This window comes from Maylandia zebra, linkage group LG7, assembly GCF_041146795.1.
Source record: "Maylandia zebra isolate NMK-2024a linkage group LG7, Mzebra_GT3a, whole genome shotgun sequence".
Taxonomy (NCBI): domain Eukaryota; kingdom Metazoa; phylum Chordata; class Actinopteri; order Cichliformes; family Cichlidae; genus Maylandia; species Maylandia zebra.
Window position 1 is genome coordinate 33,526,803 of NC_135173.1, and position 21,593 is coordinate 33,548,395.

The 21,593-nt window shown below is 39.5% G+C and overlaps 1 protein-coding gene across 4 annotated transcripts in view; it reads left to right on the plus strand.

Moving 5' to 3' along the window:
• wdr7 (WD repeat domain 7) overlaps nucleotides 1-21,058 on the plus strand; it is a 99,414-nt gene extending 78,356 nt beyond the window's left edge. For all 4 annotated transcript variants that reach the window (XM_014407240.4, XM_014407243.4, XM_014407242.4 and 1 more), the window contains 6 exons: nucleotides 5,804-5,921; nucleotides 6,034-6,183; nucleotides 6,564-6,646; nucleotides 6,955-7,054; nucleotides 15,534-15,638; nucleotides 17,816-21,058. In XM_014407240.4, coding sequence (XP_014262726.2) covers nucleotides 5,804-5,921; nucleotides 6,034-6,183; nucleotides 6,564-6,646; nucleotides 6,955-7,054; nucleotides 15,534-15,638; nucleotides 17,816-18,019 — 760 coding nt within the window. In that variant the 3' untranslated portion in view covers nucleotides 18,020-21,058. The remainder of the gene's footprint in view (nucleotides 1-5,803; nucleotides 5,922-6,033; nucleotides 6,184-6,563; nucleotides 6,647-6,954; nucleotides 7,055-15,533; nucleotides 15,639-17,815) is intronic.
• The last annotated feature ends 535 nt before the right edge of the window (nucleotides 21,059-21,593 follow it).

Consider the following 21,593-nt stretch of genomic DNA (forward strand, 5'->3'; position numbering starts at 1 on the left):
TATAGGAGAAGTGTTGCAGTATCAAATGTTCTTTTTTAGATACTTTAGTTTAGGGTCCCCAGCGACTTAGTGGTGAGCTTAAGTAAATACTAAAACTTAAAATACGCACGCGCACACACACACGGAGTTCATGACCATGCATAATTAATAATGTGAAGTCTGCAGGTGTGTGGTGTTGCCTCCTGGTGTTGTTGAAGTAAACAGCACGAGGGCTGATCAATGAGACGCACAGTAATCACATCAGTACATTATAATACATACGGAGAGGATGCACGAACACACACACACACACACAGTCAGTATTCAGTATTCCTTCACTTGGGCAATTTTCTTTTCTGTGGACAGAGAAACAAGGAGTTGAATGCATTACTGGCTAAAAGAGAGCACACACGCTCACTCTTTCTTTCTCCGCTCTCTCTCTGAGGATGTATTTCCATGCAGCTGACTTGCAGTGAGGCTTTTTGTCCCTGATCCACCCAACCAGTTGTCAATACACTTCTCGCAGAGCTGTGTGTGTATGTGGGATAATCCCTTTTCAATAGGTAGAGATTTGAAAAAGCTCCCGGTGTGGAAGACTTGCACTTTATATTTTCAGACACACAAGCCAAAAAAAAGAAAAGAAAGGGAAAGAAACTGCTTCAGCAGTCTCCACACAGTTTTCAAGGAATCCATTCTAAGAGGTAAAAGCTGCTTTCAGCAGACGCACACCTTTATATGCTCTGCCTGTCTGCTTACTGTCTGAATAAACACCTGAGTTACTTTTATGTGAAGGTCATCGGTGCGTCCTGACCCTACCAGAGTTATTATAGTTACTACTAACTAAAGCTAAGTGTGAAGACATATTTTACTTAACTTAAATAATAAGTGTAGTAATAATAATAATGATAACTAGACTATAAAAATTACTGATAAAAATACACAGAAAATATTCAGGGTCATTTCATGAAAAATCAATCTGCGCCTTCCACCTGACCCATATAGAATTGGCATTTTTTTCTCTCTCGTTTATTTATGTATTTATTCTGTGTGTTTATCTCTGTGCATCTAACCAGAAAGTTCCACTGTGGTCGAATCTATTTCACAAGGGAGACCTGGCCAAGGTAGCAGCCACACAAACTCTTAATATATTAAAAATACGACACAAAGTACAAGACATACAACATGGTATAAAACACTAGTGCCATCTCCAGGAAACGCTAACACATTCCTTATTCCGTATAATTTCATATCCAACGAATGTGGTGAAGCTACTAGAGTAGCTTTGCATGATTAATGGGTCGTAATAATCCATATTCCCTTTAGACTCACTGGCCACCACTTCATTAGGCACACCTTCCCAGTACCAGGTTGGACCCTGCTGCTTTAATTCTTTGTGACAATGATTTAGCAAGGTGCTGGAAACATTCCTCACAGACTTTGCTAAATGTTGACATGACAGTATCACATTGAACTCATTGTCATGTTCAATAAACCCGAATATTTCAGCTTTGTGTCACTGCGCTGAAAGCAGAAGATGGATACAGTGTGGTTATAAAGGGGTGGACAGGATGAGTGACAATGCACAGGCAGAATAAAGCAGGATGGATCAATGCTTTCTTGTAGTTTACACCAAAGCCTGACCATCCAAATGTTGCGGCAGAAACTGAAACTTGTCAGGCCAGTCAACGTTTTTCTAATTTTCTGTTGTCCTGTGTTGGCGAGCCTATGCAAACTGTAGCCTCAGTTTCCTGTTCTTAGCTGGCATGAGGGGCACTCCGTGTGGTCTTCTGCTGTTGTCTTCTTCTTTAAGGTTCAGTGTTTTCTGCATATCTTTTTTTCTAATGAGTGCTTATTTGGTAACTACTCTCTGAGAGACAGAGAGAGAGTGTGTTTTACCCAGGTGGTCAGTCATAGCTAGCCTACAAAATCATAAAGAATTCAGTGGTAACCAATTAATGTAATGAAACAAAGAGAAGCATGGCTGACTGGAAATGGAGTAGGTTGTGTGCATATAATCACAGGCTGAGTAGTTTTTATTCCTTAAGTCAAAGCCACTTTTACTTTGAGATTTCTACCATGATCAGCAATATGTACATTAAAGAGGAAAGCTTGGCATCTTTCCATACCCCCAAATAGTTTTATGCTAAAATTGTGTGGGATTGTTACAAACAAGATTTGACTGCAAGCTTTTTCTGCAGTATCTATTCTTGTGGCCCATGCACTATTGTATGGGTATCCTGATTAAGGCTTTTTCCACAGTGATTGTTGGATCTTTAAATTCTGTTCTCATTTGCACTATCTATAAGATCACTCTGAATTTAAGCCCGCTTTCGTACTACATATCTACAGAGATATCACATTTATATAGAAAGTTTTCTAAAACGTTGAGGGTGTTTGAATCTCCTCCCGGTCTCCATCCAATCAGAGACCACCACAGGGATAAATGCATGTTTTCAATGTGTTTGTCTTGCAGGGATAAATACATCTTTTTACACTGTATTTGTCTGTCTACAAGTTTTGAACGATTGCGTTTCTCATGCAGGGGTAAATGAATGCTTTGGCGATCTGTGTGTCATGCAGAGATAAGTACATGTTGTTGTCACCATGGATGTCCACTCATGAACCCTAAAGGGAAAAACAAAAATCTGGAAACTGCAGGTCACCATTACTGATCAGTTTTGATCTGTGGGTGTGTTTGTGCAAATTCCACCCAGACCTGAGATAAGGCTGTCAGAAACTCAGGAATATCATAAATATTGTTCCAAAATGTCAAAAAAGAAATGAAAAAATTATAATTAACCACTGAAAAAGCCAGTGTCTGCTGTAAAGATTGCATCAAAAGGTTGCCCTACTCTCCACCTCTCCACCATGCTCTCTGTAGTCTGTGGGTACATTTACGGTCAGTAAACCACGCCTTTAAGCAGCTGAGAAAACCAGTTAGTCAGTCTATTTAGACCAACACAGTGATGCGTGACCAGCCCATGTCAGAGTTTATGTGAACGGGTCAGCACACGCCAGCTAACCCTCCACAGATAGGACACCGCCAAGCTTTTAAGCATCCATCTCTTATTTATTTATTTTTTTTGGTCTAAAAATCTTTAAATCTATAAAAACTGTTACCTTTAGATTAAGGTGTTTTTTAAAAAAAAAAAAAAAAAAAAAAAAGGTTTAATAAATTGAACTTTAGTTCTTTCCATTTAATTGAATTGTTTGCTGCCATTTATTCATTTTATCAATATTTTTTATTTCTTGATGTTTATGAAAAGCTATGAATGATGACCAAAACATAACTTAAAACACTCCTTGTAGAACAGAAGAGACAGAGTGTGGACATGGCAAATGGACTGGTTCTTATATAGGGCTTTTTTGCTCTGCCTTCTCTACCTTTACACAACGTGCCTGATTCAACCGTTCACATACCCATTCTTACGAGCACTTTTTTTCTATGTTTTGTCTACGTAAATGCTTTCTAGCATTCTGTCTAACAGCTTGGAGTTAGTATGTTGCCCAAGGATATTTGGCATGCAGACTGGAGCTGCCAGCAGATTAGTAGATGACCTGCTCTACATCCTGAGCTGATCAACATATTCACACAAATTCCCTGCAGCATACTTACTCAGTTATTACGGTAAACAAAGTAAACAAATCACCACCCCGGGATCTTATAGTGTCTTGAATCTGCATTCGTTTTAACTGTTGCCAAGGGGTGACACAAAAAGACTTCTGGTCTGGTACAAATCTGTTAAAATTACTCTCTGCCCAAACCTCTGTAAAATGTTTCCTACCTAATTTATGGGCTCAGTCGGTCAATTTTAGGTGATATTAAATAAAAAATATGAAATTCATTTTGTAACTGTCACTATACAGGATATGCTTAGCCAATCAGCTTGAAGCCCACGCATCACTCCTCGAACCTGGTTTAAAAACAGCAAGATGGCAAGAATGAAAACACTGGTGGCTACATCCATCTTTTGTACTGTCTATAGCGAGTCCTGTGGTCAGACCAAATGACTCTGAGAACTTCCACTTGTTAAGAACTGCAGAACGTTTAGAATCAATGCAAGGAGGGTTGCTCCTGAAAATTTAAAGGAATCATTTTGAATATGGCTGGGTGGTTGTTAATAAATCTGGACAGTTGAAAGTTAAACTCCAGTCACCCAACCCCAGTAAAAAGTAGGGTCATCAGTCTACATAGAAAAGGTCAAATGTGCATTAACTAGAGGCACATCTTACAATTCAGAAATGATCCAGTAAATCAGTCTGTAAACAGTCCAGTTACCCCATCTGCAACTCAGTGAGAAAGCCAATCAGTAAGCCAGTGAGTCCCTGGAAGTCACTCAGCCATATACACACAGCGCTGGCTTCTTGCAGCGTGGATTCTGGTCATGTGACTGGAGTTATTCACTCCTCCCTCGCACACAAAAATCAATACTTCCAGTCCTCGCTCTGTGTGTGTGACTTGGTATCGACTGGATAATGTCAGCGTGATATTGGCTGTGAATACAGCCATGTTGCCAGCTTCTCTCTCTCTCACACACACACAGTAAGCCCTGAGTGTGTGTTTCATGTCAGCACTGAAAGTTCATCACAGTGGAATCCTTTCCATCTGGACTCATTAATCCATTTCAGTACAACCACTTTAATGCTGAATTTTTGTTTTTATTTCTGCTAGTTTGGATGATGAAACACTCTTAAAATAGACCCATTTTAATATTTAATTTTATTTATTAATATTTTCTTGGGTTTAGTTTTGTTTCATGACTCTGTGTGTCTCTCTCTGTCTCCTGTGACTCTAATGGTAACCCAGATTATTTCATTACATGTGCTAAACGCTGGTTATTAACCTCAGCCGGTCTCGGCACAATTGGCCCTTTGCTGCCTTATATCAACACTGTGACTGTTTCCAATTACAGCCACCTCTCTGAATGAAATTAAACATTTCAATATTGCTGATATATTGCCGATATATTACCGGTATTAATTACGAGATCTGTGGCTGTGATGTGTAATCAGAGGAGATGAATCGTGCAACTCGCCCAGCCGTCCACCCATGTCTCTCGCTCTCTCGCTCTCCCTCTCCCTCCCTCCCTCCCTCCCTCCATTTGTTAACAAGGTGGCCTCACTCGCCCTCGTAGTCTTTTTTTTCTCTTACAATCATACACATACACTCTCTGAGGGTGTGTGTGTGTGTGTGTGTCTAATTCCTGTTGCATTGTGGGAGTCCATTATGCTGTCGCCTGGTGAATGGCTCCCATTGACTTGGCCTTGACATTATAAGCTGCTGGCTAATCTCTTCACTCCATATATTTGTAAAACGCAATCTCGCCGTTGCTTTTCTCAGATTTGTCTTGTTTTCTTCCACTCGCCTAAAGTGGCTGATTGAAATGTCTAAGTCCCCCTTTAGATTTGTAAAATCTCTAAGAGATAAGCCTCGCATGGTTTTCTTATTGTCAACAAATCCCAGCAAAACCACATAAAACAATAATGAGTATGTCCTGGGTTTAAATTTGGTGCTATGGCTTTTTTTTTAAGGCCTCATAACTTCATAATCACCAAAGATGGAAGATTCAATTTTCAGTGCTGGGAAACACACTTTGGCTCTGTTTAAAAACTGAAACCAAATCAATTTTACATTCATTCAAAGTGTCACAATTTACAAGCAAAAAAATTGCCTTCCATAGCGATCTTTTCAGCATCAATGTACTGCGATATGTTGTAGTATCAACAGCAAAAATCCCCTAATCTATTGTCTATGAAGAATAAGAGGAACATAAACAGTAATTTCAAACATCTGAATGATACATTTCACTCCCTCGTTCTACAGTGTCACCATGGGTTTGCCCCTCAACCCTCCAGCAGATTCGGCCCGTTCAGCCCGTCACGCCCTCTCTCTTATTGCCACCGCCCGGCCGCCTGCCTTCATCACCACCATTGCAAAAGAGGTGTGTTTTCAGACTTCTTTACCAGCTGCTGAAACCAAAGCCATCTTATTAGGTACTCACCAACTGTTTTCCCTCTCCAGCTCTTATAAATATAAGTGTTATATCTTTTCAGGTTCATCGGCACAACGCTGCTCAGGCGAACTCTCAGTCACAGCAGAACATTCACACGACCACTCTGGCCAGAGCCAAAACAGAGATCCTGCGAGTGATCGACATCCTGATTGAGAAGATGCCTGGAGACGTCGTGGATCTTCTGGTTGAAGTAATTCGAACTATATTTGAGATCGATGAAAGATAACATTCTCAAAAATCCCAGCCAAGGACACAAGCATAATATAATTCAATTAAGTATTTGACTTTACCAAAATAAAAAAGGAGCTCTTTTTACCCTTAGACAACTATTGTTATTAATGACGCCAGTGAAAGCTAGCATCATCCAAAACAGAAAAGACCTGAAAGTGCTGAATCAGAAGCTGCTGGCTAGTCAACCCCATGACTCAGGGTTGGATTTATAAACCAAACTAAAGGAGAGTCAGAGAAGATGATCTGTTCAGACCCTGGCAATAAAAAGTGTTTAATACATGGAAACAAGCTACATAGGTTAACTTCAACTACAATAAAAACTGTTCTCCTGATCCTTAGGTGATGGATATCATCATGTACTGTATTGAAGGTTCTCTGGTGAAGAAGAAAGGACTGCAGGAATGTTTCCCTGCTATTTGCAAGTAAGTTTGTCATCAGGTTCAACCCCAAGTAATATCTTCAAACTGGGAGGGGCTGGGAAAGGCGAGCTGGGCCCTGACTGCTGTGTCTGTGACCGTTTACATTACATTAAGGTGTGTCAGTCTCAGTGTGCTATTAGTGTTTCCGTTTGTTTGTTTACATAAAAATTAACCTTGAGGCGGGGGTGGGGGTGAGCCCCCAGAATTGGACAAGAGGAAGAAAATGGATGAATGAAATCTTCCTTCATCGCTAAACATCTTCCCTTATACAGTGTTAAATGTTCATGTGTGTTTGCTGTCCACCTTTTTAGGTTCTATATGGTTGGTTACTGCGACCGCAGTCACCGCATCGCTGTCGGAGCTCGCCAAGGTTCAGTGGCCCTCTACGATGTCCGTACAGGGAAATGTCAGGTACATCGAAAAACTTAAACTGATCAGCTCAACAGCTGTTTGATTACACCAGATGAAGTTGGTTTTTACTCTGGACCCCAGCTTTACACATCCTTTCTTCCACCGCCTCCTTCACACAGATCATCTTCTTTTTCATTCATTTTCCCACTCTCATCCATCCATCCATCCATCCCACTTTGTATTAATCCACCCCTGCATGTAGCCTTCACGGCCCAAGGCGTTCAACAGATTTCCAACCATAATTATGACTGCACGTGGAAAACCAGCTGTCTCCACAGATAGGTCTTTAGTACAGAGTGCAGGAGGCAAAGAGAGATTTCATCAATGATTAGAAAACCAAAAGGTTAATGTCTGGTATACAAAGTCTTTGAAGCAGGGGAAGGCGAGAAGGTAACCAAAACTCAGATATATTAACTAAACTCTAAGACATCTCAAAACTTAAGCACCATCATGTTTTCATCCTTTTATAATTAGAAAACACATGTGAGCAGGTAAACTGAGTGTTCAGTTTTTGTCTTTGGCTTTTGCACGCACTGATGTCATTATTTGGCCATATTTAATCCATCTGAAACAGCAGATATGACAGAAAATTAAGCATAATAGATGCCTTTAATCTCTGTTTGCTCATTATGTTGGAAAGTTTCCATCTGTTTGCAAACAGGATGCTTTAGCTCAAACTGGAGGAAATGAGGAGGAGCAGAAACAGTAGGTTTAAATGAGAGAGGAGGAGATAAGGAGGAGAGGAGTTTCATTTTTTCACCCCTCAGTAATTGATTAATGATGAAGCAATGACTCTCTTAATCATGTTTGTGTCTCGCGCGTGTGTGTGAGCTGCTGGTCTCCATGTTTGTGTGTATTTCTTGTATGAGCGGGTGTGTGTTGATAATTTGCTGTGTATTGATTTGCAGTAACCTGAGCAGTCTACTCTGGTGGAGGGGGTCATTTATATCTGATAACAGCACGGGCCTTTTCACCCAACATCTCGTTTGATTGTGTGTGTGTGTGTGTGTGTGTGTGAGAGAGAGAGTGAGACAGGAGACACTTTGTGTGTTATTTGCAGTAATTAACTTTTAATAGATAATGGCTTTGTAGGAAGTGTGTCTCTCTCTGCTGGAACCATTACAGGTGTTTTATTTCAGGTGCAACATAAAGCTATTATCTTTATTAACACACTTACAGAAATGGGTAATTAATTCAGCCAGAAAAGAAGAATGTTTAAAGCTCACTATTTCTTAAATGGTCTTCCCACAGCTGTAATTAAAACCTGTACAGCAAGACTTCTAGCTGCAGCAATGTTCCAGGCACCTAATATTAGTCGATTAAACAGTAGAGGAGTCTAAAAGTGAGCAAACACTAAGAAAACGGTTAAAATTAAGTGCAGGCTAATGGATGAGGTTAAAAATTGGCCAGACAAATACTTTTGCTGTATTTAGGAGTCTTTTAAAAACCAGAATTAGCGTTTATAAATAACCAGCTCTTGAGTGTAACCAGTGGTTTGCACTTTGTTGTAAACCCTCTTTATTTACATACTTGAGAACTTCCCATGATTCAGTAGCTTGGGAAGCCACCTTCTCTCTTCAGTCTCTCACATCATGGGGGAAGGATTTTGACCAACTTATCTTTACAACATTGCTTCAGTGCATTTAGGTTTGCAGGCATTGGTTTATGCACAATCCTAAGTAGAATATTTTGGTCTGTGGGGGAGTTCATGGATGACTCAATGACCGTAAGGTTACCCTTGTCCTGTAGCTGCAAAGCAAGCCCAAATCAGCACCCCTCCACCACCACCACGGATGGCTATAGCTCAGGCAGTAGAGCAGGTCATCTACTGATCGGAAGGTTGGTGGTTTGATTCCTTGCTTCCCCTAGTCTGCATGCTAAATATCCTTGGGCAAGATATTAACCCCAAATTGCTCTCTGATGTATCCATCGGAGTATGAATGTGCGTGTTAGTTAGAAAGCACTAAGAAAATGTTCTTGTGCGAATGGGTGTGAATGTGTGAATGCACATTGCTTTGAGTGCTCAGAAGAGTAGAAAAGCGCTATATAAGAACCAGTCCATTTACCACCACCACCGCTGATACGTTGTTTGGTTTTCTCCAAACGTGGTGGTGCTGCGCATTATGCTTGAACATGGTAAATGGCCTGTATTTGTATAGCGCTTTTACTTAGTCCCTAAGGACCCCAAAGCGCTTTACACATTCAGTCATCCACCCATTCACACGCACATTCACACACTGGCGATGCCAAGCTACCAGTCAGGCGCACTGACAGAGGCGAGGCTGCCGGACACTGGCGCCACCGGGCCCTCTGACCACCACCAGTAGGCAACAGCTGAAGTGTCTTGCCCAAGGACACAACGACCGAGACTGTTGGAGCCGGGGCTCGAACTGGCAACCTTCCGATTACAAGACGAACTGCCACGATCGCCCCTCTTCTTCAACATCACCACTTTGGTTTCGTCTGTCTAAGGGACATTGTTCCAGAAGTCATGTGGTTTGTTCAGATGCAAGTACAACAATGATTTTTTTTGAGGAAAAAAATCATTTAATTTGCAGTGCAGCGTGTCACTTACATCACCGAGCAGAGAAAACCTCTTTCACTTCTGAGGAAAAATATTTTTTGTTGCAACTCTTTGACTGCAGAATAATACAAAACCGAAGTTTTCTGAACTACACTTTAGATTGTTTCACCAGACTCAGTTTAGAAAATCATGCACTCATAATAGTCAGCTTGCCAATGTCCATCCATCCATTCTCTTCCTCTTATCCTTATCAGGGTTGCAGGGGGGCTGTTCCAAGTTACACAAGTAAATTGCTGTGTACTCAAAAGGGGAATTCGGAAACGGTGTGTTGCATCACCTCTAAGAATGTCAGCTGTCAGTTTGTGTTCATGACAACTTAAAATAATCATCACAATAGGGGCCAGCTTTGTCCTCCATGGGGCTAAATTTTTATTTTTTTTTTAATTTTAAAAATTAAACGCAGCAGCAGAAAGTTGTCAGATCTCTTTAGAGACTTCTGAATAAACGGCATCTCCTTGGAAAAATGGGAACATCTCGATTTCCAAGAATTTCAGAGGAGCTAAATTGTTTGACTTGTTTTAGTGTATTTAAAACAAAGTGAGAAGGAGGAGAGAAAGGAGAGACGACCTCTTTGAAATAGTGGAGGAGGCGAAAAATGGGGACCAGAAGAAAAGCAAAGACGGAGAGTAGAAGGAGATGAGAGGCAGTTTTTGTTCATAATCAATCTTTGCATGTGTGTGTGTGCAAGCGGGTGTGTGTGTGTGTGTGTCCAACCGTAGCTAGCTAGTCCCCGCATGACCATCTGCCACGGCTTTGATCAGCCTCCGTGAACAGCCCTTTGTCAGCAGCGTGTGTGTGTGTGTGTCTCCAGCTGCTTGCTTCTTTAACAGACTCTACTCAGTCTACTAATTGAACACAAAGAAACAATCTGAGTGATTTCGTACCTCTTTTTGCATCTGTTTCTCTCTAACAGCTGAAACCTGCAGCTGAAGGTGGCAGCATAGCCAAAATTAACCTGAAGAATCGTCTCCCGCAATGCATGACATGATGAATTAATGTAAACTGTGTCCCTATTCTGGTGGTAATTGGGCTACTGTGATACCTACACCACGTTCAGCTGCTATTTGCTGTGTAAAACACTCTATGAGGAATATGTTTTTAACTGCAGATGTTCCTGGAAACTAAATGCTAAAGTTATAAATGAGGGGAAAAATGAGTCTAAAAGTAAGAAGACGTACTCTGGTCATATAAATAGTGTCTGTGTATTTAAGTGCTATTTGAAAGTATTAATCTAGTTCTTTGATAACCATATTGCATTTTAAATGGACGATGATTTGGGTAGAAGCCTCAGTTAGATGTCAGTTTAATCCCACAGCCAATAAACAGCCACTCCTCTTATAATTCAAAGTACTGTTTCTACCTTTAAATTGTTACGATGTTCAAGTTTAGTTAAAAATTTGAAAGATTCTAATTTCTGGTGTCAACTAGCGAGAGCAGTAACAGCTTCTAGTCCACCAGTCACACTCACCCTTGTTTTTCTAGCTGTACTTATTGTTGACAGGAGGAAGTTGGTTTTATTCCTGTAGCTGTCTTGGTCCTGGGTTGTTTTTTTGTGTTGAGTTTTTTGTCCACACATAACAACTTCTCACTATTATAATTCCCATCTGATGATAACATACGGGGTACTGCCCGTCCAAAACCCCCCAAAGAACCCTCTCCTATTGGTTAACGTAATAGTTGTTCAGCAAGGGGGCGGGATTTACAAGCTGTCAGTCTTCGTCAGAGAAGATGGAATAATAAAATGGGGTGAAGCACCCATGTGATGCACACGCGCACATACACACACAGACACACAGAGCGGAGCCCCAGGCGTCAGGTGTATTGGAGTACAGAGTGCTGTAAATGGTTTCAGTGTGCTTCACTGCGCTCTGATAGGTTGATTGATTTGGTAGGCAGTCCACTGTGACACACACACACACACACACACACACACACACACAGATCATAATATATATGGAAGCATCAATGTTTAATCCATGTTATACAATTTGTTTTCTACATTATTTTTTATTTCACCTTCTCTGCATGAGGATCTGAGGAAGACAAAATAATATTTAAATGAAGTGATTAAAACTAACAGTGACTGTGAACCAAAGCGTGATGATCGCTGCTATGAGCAAGAAGGATGGATGTCAGGCAGAGGAGCTAGTTCATGCATCCACAGTGAGGAAAAACAAAGATACCTCCTCAATTTCTGACTTTTAGAGGGCATCTGAACAAAATGGCAGCTGCACATCAAATGAAACTGTCCCCACATAGCAATGTCAGAATCCTCTGTTTATTGTCAGGAACTCAAAAATTGTCTAAAAAAAACAAAACAAGAAAAACACCTGAATATAAGTAACTAGCTCTCATGTGTGTCTAAACCTAAATTTGTTCTGTTTTCTAAGCACAAGAGCTGGGAGACTGTGTAGTTGACTGATGAAGCCGATGGAGAAGAGCCCAAAACTCCAGTTCCTCTAATGCCCACCTGAAGCTCCAGACTTTAATTTTGAAATGTCCAACTTTACAGCAGAAATTAACAAAAAACTGCACGAGGGGTAGAATTTGTCTGCTAGACTTTACATCTGCAAATTTGAATCACTGAATTAGATATTTTGGAGCATTTTACCATTCTACTACATTCCCAGGTTGTCTTCTCTTGTTTTCATTGTGTGTTCTCCCATTACCTCACATTATCAGCTAGGGCTGTGCGATATGATCAAAATCTCATATCCCGATATAAGACATTTATCGTCCCGACAACAATATATATCACGAAACTTTTACATTTTCTGTACATTCTGTGAATCTCAGGCAATCATCTCGACTCATCTTCACTGGCCATGCTGGTATTCTCTGTGCCTGCATCCACGTGGTGACTGTAAGCACCATTTATAGTTCATGTTTTTATTTGAGGTAATTTGTTTGATGCATATTCTGAAATTTGATATTTGAGAATAATGTATTTTGTTATCATTTCAGTTTATTTTGAAAAACCTTAACAGGATCTTTATGTGGTTTATAAACAAGCGGACGTGGAGCCGCACGCTGGATTTATCGTCGTTGTTGCTAACGACAACGCATAAAAACAGTCGGTAGTCCGTCTGTAGTGTGGTTATTTAAACATAAGAGAAAGAGAGAACTTTAAGAAATTAATATAATCACTACAGTGACCATCAAAATGATGAAAATATTGCCATTAACAGTTTATTTTGCAACACCACGAAACAAATGTGCGTAATATGAAACGATAGATGCTTTCACATCATCTGATATATATATATATATATATATATATATATATATATATATATCTCGAACAGCTCTATTACCAGCAGTTTTAAAATCATGTATCACTTCTATGCTGATGACACTACGTCTCTTTTAAATCTCACGAATTGGATAAGTTGTTTTAAAATTTCAAATCAATGTCATTTTTATTTATATAGCACCAAATCACAACAGCAGTCACCTCAAGTCACTTTACATTGTAATGCCATTTTAAAATCTTGGTTCGGTCTTTTATGCCCTCACCGGGTGAGGCCCCCAACCTGCACTATGGAAATAATCCATTCATGTGGTCAGGTTCTCAGACAGGGGCTTTTTTGTGATTCCGCTGAAAACTAAAGATGATTGGGTCTTCCAGACCCCAAAACTTCCAAAACTATGGACATCTTACCACTATCTTTTCACAACCTTGACTCCATGGTTGTCCTGTTCTTTGACCTCATCCTTGTCTGAACAGATTCATTTTAAACCCCCAGTTTAAAATAAATCTGCTGAGACAAGCAATTGCGGTAGTGTCTGTGTTTTGTGTTTTCCTGGGCATTTGGCTGTTTTGGTTTATTTACCTTTGTAAAAGCAGGTTGTGACTCTTCTTGGTCTCGAAAAGCACTTTGAAGACAGTTTACTTATTGGTTTTGGATTAACATGACTGTGGGCATTTTGACTTAGAGCAACTGGATGTAGTTGTCATATTTCCCTCTCAGTGGCTTCAGTATCCTTTATTTAGGGCTGATGATTGTTTGCAGACAAACCGCATTTACTCTGTTTTTGATCATTTTCCCTTTAAGGTGAGTAGTGACAGGAAATGAGATTTGGGATCTCTCCTAAGAGATAGAAAAATGGAGGGGAAAAGTAGAGATGAAGACAGACACTGAATGGGGGGAAGAGAGGGATGAAGGAAATAAAAATAATTCTGCTTTTTTCCCAGACAACACTGCTGGAATCTAATAGGGTTTGCCCTTTAAAGGGGGGAAAAAAAGGAGGGAGAGAACGAATTAGAAAGATGAGATTTTCATTTCATTGTGTTATTATTTTTTTTTAAGCTTTAATCGCCACACACTGGTTATTATTTCAGAGTCTGGGTGCCTGAGGCGACGCGTCTTAATCTCATCTGGAGGTGAGAGTTTGTAATCCCAGTCGCAAGAAAAGGCAAGCGGGTGGGGGGGGGTGATTTCTTTTATTGCGTTACACACCCTGCATCTGGTGGGACAGTTTATTGTGTTACACGCAGCGGTATATTTTGTCCCCAGAGTTCTGGAGGCGAATGGCAGCATCTGTCGGACCAGAAGCTGCCACCCATCTGATGGAATTATCTCTGCCAAAGCGAACACGTGCTGTCGATGCAGAGTTTTTCTAAAATGCCTCAATGAAATTTCAACAAGGGCCAAAATTTGTTTTTCATTCAGGCTTCATCACAGAGCAGAGTTTATTGAACTGAACCTCCAGCCATCAGAAAGAGGAACTGTCTGGGAAATCGGGGCATGCTCTCATTTTAGCGGCTTTAAGTGATGATAGTGAGTGATGTGCTGTTGGCTGATAAAACTGTAAAGTGATACTGTAAAGTGGTATTTTGTTCTGGTCTGTTGTCAGTGTTATAAAACCCTCAATAAAAATGGCTTCCCATCATCACAGCAACAAACAGAGCAACAAGCTCTCGTCAGAAGAGGGTTGGACATGTCAGAACTGTGCTTTTTATAGATGGCTATTTAAAGTGTAAAGCAGACAAATGTGGGGAATCAAAACCACAAACGTATTAATAAATAAGTAATAAAAGAGGTCTTTCTTTACCTGTTTGGTTGATAGGTTGCCTGCCTAATTGATTGGCTGTTTAGCTACATGCCTGCCTTCTTGTTTGGGTGGTTGCTTACGCACCTGGCTAGCTGGTTGACTGGTTATCCACCTTGTTGTTTGGTTGCATGGCTGCCTGGTTGACTGGTTGTTTCGTTGCTTCCCTGTTTGATTGCCTGGTTCCTGGTTTGGTTGCCTTCCTATTTGTTTTATTGAATTCAAGAATTATTGGCTTAGTTTAGTTATCCACCTGGTTGGCTGGTTGTATGCCTGGCTGGTTGCCCTCCTGGGTGGTTAGTTGATTGCCTACCTGTTTCTGTTTTGGTTGGTTACCAGATGTATTGGTTGATTCGGATGTCTAATTGATTTGAGTGGTTTGTTTTTCTTAGATATTAATTCATAAAACATCACAAAGATTGAATAATTTTATTTTCTTCTGAATTTACATTTACGTTTTCTTGTGTTTATTTACTTTACACTTTCCCCTAATTTATTTTTGTTTTAAATGTTTAACCAGTTGGTGGAAAATTAATTCCATAGCACAGTTTGAATTAGACCACCTCATTTGTCTTCTGAGTAAAGTACTTGTGGTAAATGTTAAAGAGTAAATATTTTAACAGGCTGATTTCTGCATGTTGACACCATCAACACACAGTTTATGACTCCTGGAGTTTTAAATGAAGTTTGCATAAGTTTTTCATTTAACAGTTACTAGTAAAAAGAGAAACGAGCATTGATGCTCTGTTTTGTTTTCCATCTACGGCATGTTTTTTATTCACTTTATTTTATTCTTCATTTGTTTTTAATGAGTTTGTTTTATCCCATATTGTTCCTCTGTAGAACATTCACGGTCACAAAGGTCCAATCACAGCGGTATCATTCGCCCCTGATGGCCGTTATCTGGCAACCTACTCCAGCGCTGACAGCCATATCTCCTTCTGGCAGGTAAGACTCACCCATACAGACACATACAAACTATCTTAATGCAATCCTTCTGAAGTCGTTAACTATTTTGTGGTAAGACTGTATAGAGTCAGATTTACAAAGGTGAGTTTGTTTCTGATGTAATAAACATGGACTTGGGTTTGTGGTTTGATATGAACTTCCAGTATATTTAAAGCAGATTTAAAGCTTTATGTGAAGGGCAACCTTTTTTGCACATTTCCACCCTTGTCTTTTTATTCAAGCAAAAAAACGTTACACAAAACTAAAGAAATAGATTAGATAAAATAGATAAAAGAAAGGATGTGGTTTATGCAGTGCAAGAAATTAGACTGACCCTTTGTGCAGCTTTTTGCTTTTAAAAAAGTTTATTCTATGAGACAAGAGAATAACTTATTTCTAAATTAATATTTATATTATAAATTGGGGGGGAAAACAATAGCTAAGGATTTCTTTAGTATATATACAGTGGAATAAATGCTGAGCCCTCCTTTAGACTCCTCCCTGCAGGTATCTTAAAGTTTACATGAAATCTGCCAAGTGTAAAGAGCTATCAGTTTATCAGCATGCAAACAGCTTCAGATTTCACTTCTTTTCAGACAAACCAGTGGTGGATTTGAACAAATTAAAAAATACTGTCCAGTTGGCTGCTTTCAGTCATGACTGTTCTGTACAGTGGGTTAAAAACATAAAAAACTGAATTTAGATATTTTCATTTACATGTTTACTTTTAATTCCACTGTATCTACACAAACTAAAAAATTAACTTGAAAATAAAAGTCTTAACACATAAAGCATCTAAATAAACTATAACAAACTCAGATAACCGATCAGGCTCCTCTTATCTTCTTCCAGGAACCGTTATTTTGAGTGAAAGGTCTTTACGACCTCTGACACACACACACACACACACACACACACACACACACACACACACACACACACACACACACGTTAATGGCATTACTGTAAGCATAAACCACTGTAAGCGCGCCGGCAAGACGGCTGCTGTGGTAATGAGCTGGCAGACGCTCTGTCGGGGCGTGTGTGTGTGTGTGTGTATGTGTATGTGTGTGAGGCAGTGTAGTCTTGGTTTCCACTCGCTGTGTATTTCCTACATAGACACACTCTGGGGTTAAACTCCAGGTTTTCCCTCTGAGACGTCTTCACAGGGTTCAGCAGAAACTGATGATCATCGGATGTTCAATAACTAATTTTTGTCAAAATGAGGGAGGAGATATCAGCTCTCAGTAGAAAGAGAAGGCAGTGTTTCCTACACAGACTTCACATGAGCGCATGAGTGGGACGTTCAGGTTTATTAATGGCTGTCTGAGAATGACACCATTCCCTTGCTTTTATTTTGAAAATTCAGGCAATACTGACCAGCTAGCCCAGCTCTTCCTGCCTTATGTTTTATCAGTTACCTGCTGCTCCATAAAATCGTTCTTTAAATTGTATTTAACCAGAAAGTGATACTTGAATAATACGCAGAAAACCAAGACTATGACAAAAAAGGCTCACAGAAATAGTTATAAAGTGGGTTTTCATTTTCCAGAAATGAAACTGTGAGATCAAAAATCTCTTTTAAAAGAGTACCCATGGATGAAGGTGGACCAATCCAGTCTACTGTGGATGGCTTTGCAAACTGCAAAAGTTGTTATTCAGAAAAGTCATTAATGATTCCATCTCACCAATAGCTGCATTTGCACTTACGTTAAAAACAAAGATAGCTTACTACCCATTGGTTTTACTGATTTGGCCCATCTGAGATCAACTTGTGGTGGTATGTATGTTCCCCAGGAACTAAAATTAATTTAACATACCTGACCTGCTCCAATACTGAAAAAACATCCATACAGCCAAACTTCAAACCTCCCAGGCTGGCTGAGCAATAAACTGGTTAAAATCCTCCAGGTTGCTAGTGACCTGTTTAGTGTTTGGGAAGTGCAAGTATCATAGTGATTCTCCCTGTTTTAGTCCACCAACTTTACTTTATCCAAGAAACTTGAATTGAAAGCATCTTCTAGCTTCTAGTTTATAAAACTCTGCTTGTTTAGCACATTGCTAAAAATGAAACTTAACCCTAAATTGGTCACCTATGAACACCTGGCAAATGTTAAAAGGCTTTGATTGATAGATAAGGTGAATGTGTGGCTTCATGTGTTGTTGGTCCTCCTCAGATGAACACCAGTCTGCTGGGCAGCATCGGAATGCTGAACTCTGCTCCTCAGCTTCGCTGCATCAAGACGTACCAGGTTCCTCCGGTCCAGCCGGCCTCCCCAGGCTCCCAGAACCACCTGAAGCTTGCCCGTCTCATCTGGACGTCCAACCGCAATGTCATCCTGATGGCCCATGATGGCAAGGAGCATCGCTTCATGGTCTAAATCCAAGCTGTATTTACTTCTGACAGACCTGGGCCTGGTAGGAGGTTTTTCCTTTGAAGCAGACTCTAGAAAGCTACACTCTGGATTTATTTGGTGGTAATTTTGGTATTTGCAGTTCAGATGATATTTTAGTGGCCAAGTCTTAGAGTTAAGAGATTCGAAGTATGATCAAAACTAATAGTTGAGGTCAAAATCTGAAGGAATGATAAAAGCCCAGCTCAGGCCCAGGTTTGGACCAGATTCATGTTCTCATTTTATCTCCTGCAGTAATCATTGTAAGGAAAGTGACTGTGTGATATCTTTATAGGCCGTGATAGAAGCCTTGTTTACATGATTTGCATTGATGTATTTTTAATCATTTACTTTGCCATTCCTATTTATTTGCCGTTGATGCTGGATGTCACAGACCCTCCAAACCTTTGCTGTTAATTTAAGTCTCCTTTTTCATTTTTTTTTTTTTAATTTTTATTTCAGTTCCAGTAATTGGATCACTTGATTAATAAATGTTTTCTATGTATGGGAGGTATTTACTTTGGTGATTAAACTTTGATTAAAATGTGTATTTTTGGGGGTAGAAAATGGTGAAAGGAATTAGTTTGACCTCTGGCCTTAGGTACGCTCCGACCTCTGTAAGACCAGTACATGCATTTCACCTTTCAAGCTGCACAAATGTGCGTGTGCACATGTGAGTATTTTTGTGACACCTTGGAAGCTTTTGAAACCTCTCTGGCTTCACACAGAAGTGTTTGTGTGTGTGTCTGCACCCAAGTGTATTTTCACTGTTAAACACACATTCTCACTTCAGACTGCTCGTCCTGAAAGTCCCATTAAAGCTTTGGAGGTTGGAGGTGTAGCTGCTCTTACGGCAGATATGTAAAAGGAGACAAATTAATGCTATTTTGGTCACCTTTAAATTTAAATTAAGTTAGATACATCATCAGTGGTTACCAGTAATGGTGTTTTTTTTTTTAATGGGAAAGCTCAGTTTAGCTCCCAATGTTTGGTCATTTTTAAGAAAAAAAAATCATATTTCTTGTGTTTGTTAATTTCACTTGTCGCATGAACGTTTACCCCTCGTTTTGTATGTCAACTGGTTCGTAGCTGGCTGATCCTCAGCCTTCAGCACCTTCATAAAGCAAAATATTCACTTTTTGGTCTAAAATATCTAATGAAATACTTCTATTTCCACCTCTTCATATTATTTTTTTATTCTTCCAGTGAAATCATTCCTATCACTTCCACAAAGTTTCTCTGGACTTTGTTTCTCTTTTCAAAGGCTAAAAATTCTGGAGGTTAATACATTTAAAACAAAAGTTTAAAAAAAACTCATTTTTTCCCACTGGATTGTTTCTTTGCAGAGGACAACACTGTATATTTGGCAGTTGCACGTGAAATCGTCATCGTCCTCTTCTTGCAATTCACATCTGACTTTTGAAATATATCTATGACTATAAATGTGTCCATATTCAGCCAACATATCCTCAGAGCCATTGTGCAATGTATGTAGGCTGTTCATGTTGTATAGTGATCTGAGCATCTGTCCTGTTTTGTATGTATTGTGGCTAATGTGGCGAATTTCCACTTTTCCAGTTCACAATTTCCAGTCCATTTTCAAGCCTCTGCCAGCAGTTTTTTTTTTTTTTGTTTTGTTTTTTTAAACCACAAATCACTTATTTTGGAAAATGTGCTTTTCCTATTGGTTAACAAGAAGGACCAAATTTATTTAGCATAAGTTAAAAGAGCCAAAATGGAAAAGTCGTCTTACGACACTAAAAATACATGATGCAGAGATACATTTATATTTAAAATGCTGCTATCATTCTAGATTTACCTTGTTTGCCCCAAGCCAAGTACAACCATCACCTCTTAGGAGGAAGATGATGAAATTTAACAATAGCAAACTAGCAGAAGTTGCACATTCTGCAGAGGGATAAACAAACTCTACAGTGTTGGTACATGATTACATCGATGTTAGGGGTGCTTAGAGATGCAACAAAGGACATTTCCAACGGCAAAATTTTACCATCAGGTTTTTGAGCTCTGTTCTTTGTGGTTGATGACACATTTTTGCACATTATTACTTTAAAAATTTTTTTAACTGTTTTAGTACTCAGAGTTTTATTCAGAAAGTGAATTCTATCTATATATAAATATATGCAAATATATTTATAGTGTTTTCTGTCAGTTGTACTGGGCTTAGATTTTTGTGACTCTTGCAAAATGCTCAAACTTGCTTTGCTTCTATTTTCTCCCCTCGTCATTCTCCTCTCTCCAGCTCCTGTCAGTTTCATTAGTGCAGTCAGAAAGCTTCTAACACCGATACACACCTGTAAACCCGGGCGTGTCAAAGCTTTTCACAAGTTCCTCCAGCATTTCGTCAGACGGCTTCTTTTTGAAAACACGCACACACAAACAGTCCACCAGGTCCTGACAGCTTTGAGATCTTAATCTTTCGTTTTCTCCAGCACACTTAACAGTTTGAAAAAATATGTTTTTGGCAGCCTCTCGAGGGAGGAAGGGTGAGGAAAAATGAAGGAGGCAGAGAGGAAGAGCTGAGGAGTAAATAACAAGTGAGGAAGATCTGGTCATCCAGCCAGAAAAAGAGGTTCTGCTGTGAAGGTAGTGAACCAAAATGGTTAGAACCTACTGGGGATTTTTCTTTTTTAAACACACGAGGTACATTTGCTGGAAATATCCAAACTGGAGATGGTAAAACTCATCTTTAACCAGCCGTTTACAACAAAGTGAAGCAGTCTTGTTACTTTAATATAGAAACTCTCCCATTTTCTGCTTATATTTTCTTCTTCTTGTACAGCCGAACACCTGCTTTCTTACTTGCAGTCTACACTAAACGAAATCTGTGTTTCTTACTCATTTTAGTTTGATTGTATTTATTGTTTACAGAGTGTTTAAGAGTGTGTGATGTATTGCATGTATGAGCTTAACGTGACGTAACAGAACAGGTTGATTCTACTGTGCATCCTATAAATCTGCTGTGTAAAACTGTTGTCATCATGTCCAATAAAGATGAAAATGTGACTGTGGTGGTCAAATGATGCATCTGTTTTATTCTCTACACTCTGATCTTTCTTTCCAAATGATCATGGCAACTTTTATTAACCAAAAGCTCCTGACATGTTATTAGGGAAAGACTTAATGATGGAGTCATCCATCTTTCACGTATACTTATCAGGGTCGGGGACTGGAGCCTACAGGTTTGCTTGCATTTCTGTTCATATTACCACACACCTCTGATTAAAACACCTTTAAAAATTACTATGTTTTATATTTTATATTTCTCTCTATCTGCTCCTTTGAAAAACTTGATTATTAACAAAAATTTCCACCAGAACCCGTCAGAATCACCAGATATACAGGACTGTACAAGTCTTGAAGTAGGCCTCATTTCTTTATATTTTGCTTTCAAGAAGCAATTTTTAAAGTGGTCTTCAGCAATAATTCTCTTTCTGAATGTCTGGAGGCTTTTCTTTTGGACATTGCTATCATCTTCACTCATTTTCAGTTGAGTCCTTGTATTTGACCATTTTCAGAGAAATGTCTGTTTTTAGTTGTT